This window comes from Gadus morhua, chromosome 1 (genome assembly GCF_902167405.1).
Source record: "Gadus morhua chromosome 1, gadMor3.0, whole genome shotgun sequence".
NCBI classification, from domain to species: domain Eukaryota; kingdom Metazoa; phylum Chordata; class Actinopteri; order Gadiformes; family Gadidae; genus Gadus; species Gadus morhua.
In genome coordinates, this window is record NC_044048.1 from 15341642 (window position 1) to 15348111 (window position 6470).

Consider the following 6470-nt stretch of genomic DNA (forward strand, 5'->3'; position numbering starts at 1 on the left):
GAATATAGGCTACGGCGAATGATCCACCAATTTTTTATTACACATATTGCCAAACCTACCAACTGCGATGATATTATCAAACAAGATATTACGTTAGTTTAAAATCAAATTCTGTAACAAATCGCTTTGGTTTTCCATTTTATTAACTTTATGTGTACACCGTGGATTTTTTTATATCGATCAGATCAGACACAAGATATCAGATATAGCCTACATTTAGGCTACATCCTATACTGACTCGGCGTGGCTGCTTATAATCAGACGAAGTTGTTAGTAAAATCAAACACAGTAAAGCAAATATTATACAGACATTTCTAATAAGAAAATTGGGAATAGGATATTCCTACCATTCTCACAAGAGCCTATTTCATCGTTAAACCCTCCGCCATGGTCTAAACTTCCATTAACAATCAATCCGATTTTCTTGTTCTGCTTGGCCCAATCTACACACATACACACACCACTGTCTAAATCGAGCATTTTTCACCTTGTAATCATTATTTAATTAAATTAATAACAAATCACATTAGAACAAACCTGAGAACATATGGTTCTCATTAACCAACTATAACCTTTAACATATTGCATTGCTATTATGCAGCAAGATCCAGCGAGTTGCTAAAAGGCTACCCAAGTGAATCAAGTAGAGATACCCTCACGCTCAAGGGTACTTCCAAAACCCTTTAGCAGATCACTAGTACCCCCTTAAGGAAATACATAGTCATGACATGGTCGCATTTCCTCCTGTTCAGAACATATTAACAATCGCAAGAACGTAATGACAAACAAACAAAAAAGTATGTACAAAATCTATCTAACACTTAACAAAGTCAGTCTATGACATGTTATATATTTACAATATCTATCACAGACTAATGTAAGTGCATAAGGCAGTACATTTAAAGCCTACCAATTAGTGACACAATACTCAATCCACACAGTGACACAATACTCTCTATACCATGTTGGAAGAAGATAGTTCATGTTAAAGCAGCTTTACTTAAATAACATGGTTGAAGTTCGTCAAAAGGATTGATAAGCAACAAGGGATCATGGGATTCTTGTTGTGGGACGACGGAACCTTTCCCCCTTTCCTGTGCTACGACTCTCCCGTTGTCAGTCACTGGGGGGCTGCCGTTGGTGCCCATAGGTGGCTGAGGACGGACCAGCGGGTAGTCGTTCTCTTCTGGTAACGTTATGGCTACTTCTGGTCCATGAATGGGCACGGGTGCGTCTGTAGTGCCGAGTTCTTCAAAACTCTGCTGAGGAAAACATGTTCTGAATACTTTAATCTATGGTGAGTTGGTGTCAATTTTACTGCTAAAATAATTTGCAGATCCAATAGTAGAGTTGTAAGGCAACATAAAGGACATCTTCTTTACCTTTTTATCTTCATTACCTGGCACACAACAGAAAAAACACAAGTTTGAGAAGACATTAGTCAAGCCATACTAATTTAGGAATCCAGCACTTCAAACTAAGATTATTATTATTTACCTCTTAGTTTCCAGTATGTGAATGCAAACAGGGCAAGGAATATGAGGATTGGGATTATCAAAAAGACGTGGTGACGATGTGTTGACTCTGGCAAGAGAACAAATACATAAGTATCATATCCCTCACATGTACAAACCATTTGGAATTAAATCATATATGAAAGATCATAGACATAAATGTCTTTGGGGGCACTTAGATTACTTTTCAGCCACTGTTTAATATTTTAAATTAGAACAAAATATTCCCCTGTGTAAAGGTCACCAGGAGATGCATTAATGTCATTGTTGTCATTGGTTTACTGTTAACTGAAATATATCTGTGTCTGTATGTACTCGCTTCAATTTGGCATGTTGAAATACTCAAAATATGACTAAAGGCTGTTGAAGGTGTGAACAGTTTGGGAGGGGTGTGAACACCTTAGGGGAACCCCGTCACGCCTGCAGAAACCACACTGGAAGACACTTTAGATTACTGAAGAGCAATTACGCCTCTCCTACTACTACTGAGCCACAAAAAGCTAGATGGCATTGCAAGTGCTAAAGAAAAAAGACGAACATCTATACAGTACTCACCACAGATTGCGTCAGATGTGGTTGTACCATCTATGTTTCCGGGTCCAGGTTCACATCTGTTGAAATGTTGAAGCATTACATATTGAGTTTCAACAAAAACAATTCCTTTAAAAATCCCTTATTTTGTTAGAATCTTTGGGAATTATAGGCACAAAGAGACAAACTAGCTGATTTAAATATATATATAAATATAAATATAAATATATATATATATATATATATACACATTAAAGATCTACAGCTACAGTACTAGTTACAGGAGCTACAGTAAAAGGGCTACAGCTAATGTACTACAGTTACAGCATTACAGTTAAGGTACCATTCTAAAGTTATTAAAGACTTCCTCACACTCCCCATTGGTTTGGCGAATTACTTACACAGTCCAATCATGGCAGTCACTGTCTGCAGGCTCCCCAGAAGAAAATGTGTTGGGCGGACAATCTTGACACACTGTGTCAAGAGAATGGTTCCCTGCGAAAAAGTCACCACCAAATCAAAATAGATCACAGAAAACACACCTAACCCTAACCCTAACCCTAACCCACTGCAGCTCATTATACCTTTGTCTTTGACCCTCTGTCCGGCTGCACAGAGGGAGTGTGCCACACAGGTAATGCACGCTTCGGTGGGGCAGTGAAACCCGTCACGACACCTGCACACGCTTAGCTTCTCCTTTGTAACAGGTCCATCGTGGACCATGTTTTTATCTGTGAGGAGGAAAGATTGCAACGGACAGGTGATGATGCTATGTGTAGAAGCTATTAACCCCGGTGCATTTCAAATGGAGTGGAGTATGATGCAGACTTACTGGGGTCACAGTACGGTTGAAGGTCACACTTCTTTTCCACAGTCCGGCCCATCCGATACTCATCCACATCACATGGCTTGCACAGGGGATCCACGCAATTTGTCTTGTCCGACATCCTGGTTCCTATTGTACAAAGATGGGCTATAGGGTTAAGGTTCCTGGCAATTCACTAAAAAGTCTGCAAGACCTTATAGAGATGGAAGTGTGTGTGTGTGTGTGTGTGTGTGTGTGTGTGTGTGTGTGTGTGTGTGTGTGTGTGTGTGTGTGTGTGTGTGTGTGTGTGTGTGTGTGTGTGTGTGTGTGTGTGTGTGTGTGAGAGAGAGAGAGAGAGACATAGAGAGAGAGAGAGAGAGAGAGAGAGAGAGAGAGAGGAAGAAAGAGACACACAAAAGAGTAGCCTAAACATGTTCTGCAGCCTACCTGGAGGACATTTTGTGCAACACTGGCCATCTTCTCTATGGTATTGGGTCTGTGGATCGCAAGCGAGTGCTGCACCAGCCTGTAAACAAATGCTTGGTCATAACGTCACTCAGATTGGCGAGATACACAGAATTCCCCTAGAGGAGGATGTGGCAACGTTGCAGTGCATTCATTGACATGTGCATGGCCTTACAACGCAGGATAACAATGTGATGCATAAAATTGTCAAACGTATTCATGCCAGAACCACGTAAATGTAGCTATGTGGCTTCTGAACAACACTTCCAACTAGTACTACTAATCTGTGGGAAAACGAAACTGAAAGTAAAATTGCAGGCTCGCCTCATATTAGGGAATCGTTGTTACTAGACACAAGTTTAAAGCAATGCAATTGTGCTTTAGCTTATATCACAACTGAATTCACTACATACGGTTACATTACATAAAAAAATTGCTTTAAAAAAACCCTGTTAAAAGATTATGCTGTTTCTAAAATAGGACAGCTGCTAGCCTGCTATCTCAAATGACCAGGACTGAAGTGAAAACCATGAAGGAAATATTGTGTGGTCGAGTGAATTACGGCTACTCACCGTGAAAAACAAAATGTAGTTCACCCAGGACATGTCGAGTGCTGATTGTCAGAATGGTGCAGTGTAGAAATACGGGTTCTGGTTGTTACTCGAAGTCATCATGAATCCTGAAAAAGAAAGTAAGAAAACTGGATAGCGCCATAGGGGCGGAGCAGAGCGAAGTTGTAGTTCCCCTGATTCTGGACTGCGAAGCACCGAAAAGGGTGACCCCAGGGGGCGCTGTTGCATATTTTCTGCAACATGCACGTGTTTGAAGGTAGACAGGCATGACAAAAACATAAATAAAACTTAAGATCTCCCCCCATCTGGTTTTTAAATGTTAGCATTTTACAGACCCATACAATGGATAGGGCGTTTAGTACGGTCCATCATCGTTGCTTCTTTCCCTATAAAAAGCTGCAGTCAGTGTTAAATAACGTTGATTTACCTTTGAGCATTTCCTGTTATAGGCTACTGTGTAAAATGACTTAACACATTCAGGATGGGTTGCACCAAAATGGATTCAATTATTATCTCAGAGTAAGGTATTTAAGAGTTTGTGTAATATGTGTTGCATTGTATTTCGTTGTCCGTTATGCCAGTTGTTCTATGTGCATACATTGGAATGTTCTTCTTGTCAATCAGTGTGGGGGGCGAATCATCAGGTCAGCTGGGGGAGGGCCTTGGGAGAACAGGAGGGTGGGGGCTTGCAAGTTGAAGGGACCAGCAGTCGGTTGCACCAGCAGAACGTAAAGCCGATCATAAGTTCGGGTGTAAAGTCTGCCTTAACCCTACGCTCGACGGAGCTAGTGTCAAACTAAAGGTGTTCTAAATTTTGGTTGCACCACCATAACTTAAGTTGTAACGTTACTAGTAGTGCATAAAGTGTACTAGTGTCGCTTTTAATGACGTTTAGATAATTTCAAGCCAATCATTGACAGATAACAATGTAAACAGGAAATACGGGCAAGTTTCCACCTTACCGGAGTGAAGACGCGTTAGCACCCAAATCAGAGGGCAAACAAAACAGTTTAAGTAATTTATTCTCTAAAATTTGCTTGGACGGTATAGGCGTGAGGTTAAGCTATTTGATGGCGGATTTTATAATAAATAAATAAATATAATATTCCGCCCGGCAAAACCGAAATCGCGCATATAATTCAACATCATCATAATAAAGAAATGGATCGATACGGTCACGGACAATCCGTTCCCGGCGCAAACCGCGTTGAAACTCCTCTTCCCATTGCTCAAAACGAATAGCCATCTTTACCCTGCGTTAGTGTTGAAATCTTTTTACGTTTTTTTCTTTTAACGGTTTTATCGTTAGTATGGAACTTACACCAGCTAGAGGGGAGGTGTAAAAGATAAGTTATAACTTAGTGTTACGTTAAAACTATCTGCTTGGTGCAACTGCTATTTTTTTAGTAGAGTGTAAAGTCGAACGTTTGGGTGATTTACGTTCAACGTGGCCTAAGTGGGACCTTACGTTCTGCTGGTGCAACTGGACCCAGTGCCCTATACCACGAAGCTCGCTGAACATACCCAGGCTTTCTTGGGAAAACCTGGCTCGACAGAGCCGCAACTCGCAATCAGAGTTAAATGGTACCACGAAGCTCACTTTAGATTCAATTAGTTGAACCAGGTTTTCCGCTTTAGGTTCAGTGCGCGTTCACGTGAAAGGGGCGTTTTTTGCGTCATTTTTCTCACCTTTACTATTAATCAAGCAGTCTATATGCGTAGAAGTGAAAATATTCTGCATATTGTCTGTAAAATAACTATGCCAAATGCAGAATTGTTCGCCATTAATCCAAATAGAATGATGATGATTTAAAAATGCATAAGCAACGTCCATCCTGCCTTATTCTATCATTTAGGGAATTCACTTTAAATACACCCAATTTAAGAAATGTATGGCATGTTTTCGACTGCCGAGAGGTAGCGGCTCTAGCGTAATGGATTGGTATAAGACCCGAACGCCAACGACCGGGGTTCAATTTCGCCGGTCTATCATCATGCATTTTACCCCCATAGATGTGGTGCCAGCACGGCCTTGAAAATATGGGTTCAAGTTCGAAATAAGCACAAAAATATAATTCCATAAGCTTTAGTGAATAAGTATTCCATATGCATGAGAATTAGGACTTTTTAAGCTTCACATAAATTTGCATCACTTCGGAGTCGACCCCCCCACGCAGAAATTCAAGACTGACGCGCTACCTCCACTCTAGCACACTGTCACGGAGACACAATGCGCAACAGTAATCATTGTCTACATAAGGTCCAAAAGGACGATCAAATAACGAACACCCTCTGATGAGAATCTGTATCTCTCATGAAGAACCCCAATTTCGTTGTTTGCACAATGACAATAAAGTCTGAAATCTGAATATCGTCAGACAATGCCAAGGGATCGGTTCTGTCCCGTAAAACCCTCTGTCTCCGGAGAGACGCCTGTACGAGAAGTGCGCCGGGGTCCACGGGAACACCCACAAATGGTGACGCCATTGTCAGAGGAGGGGCTAGGAAGCTGCGCACGCCGATTTAAGTAGCCGATCTCCGGCTAGACTAAGCCGAAAAACTGCTCCCGACCAGGTTTGGTTG

At 41.3% G+C, this 6470-nt stretch overlaps 1 protein-coding gene across 2 annotated transcripts; it reads right to left on the minus strand.

Moving 5' to 3' along the window:
* Nucleotides 1-122: 122 nt before the first annotated feature.
* On the minus strand, nucleotides 123-4090 carry cd40 (CD40 molecule, TNF receptor superfamily member 5). 2 transcript variants are annotated; one of them, XM_030358060.1, is made up of 9 exons: nucleotides 3888-4090; nucleotides 3298-3376; nucleotides 2878-3000; nucleotides 2630-2776; nucleotides 2447-2540; nucleotides 2070-2125; nucleotides 1498-1584; nucleotides 1383-1399; nucleotides 123-1262 (listed from the first exon to the last, which is right to left on the minus strand). In XM_030358060.1, the coding sequence occupies exons 1-9, from the start codon at nucleotides 3918-3920 to the stop codon at nucleotides 981-983; spliced, it is 918 nt and encodes a 305-aa protein (XP_030213920.1). In that variant the 5' UTR covers nucleotides 3921-4090; the 3' UTR covers nucleotides 123-980. The 2 variants fall into 2 exon arrangements, with proteins under 2 accessions (XP_030213920.1, XP_030213929.1); XM_030358069.1 differs by having other exon boundaries at nucleotides 123-1259; nucleotides 3888-4089.
* Nucleotides 4091-6470: the final 2380 nt, after the last annotated feature.

What these genes read in the sequence shown, in the direction of transcription:
- cd40 (XM_030358060.1), bottom strand. Translation starts at nt 3,920, where the DNA reads ATGTCCTGGGTGAACTACATTTTGTTTTTCACG. An exon ending in GACTGCCATGATTGGACTGT is followed by an intron (nt 2,126 to 2,446) that starts GTAAGTAATTCG and finishes ACATTTCAACAG; the next exon opens with ATGTGAACCTGGACCCGGAA. An exon ending in CACATCTGACGCAATCTGTG is followed by an intron (nt 1,585 to 2,069) that starts GTGAGTACTGTA and finishes TTCTCTTGCCAG; the next exon opens with AGTCAACACATCGTCACCAC.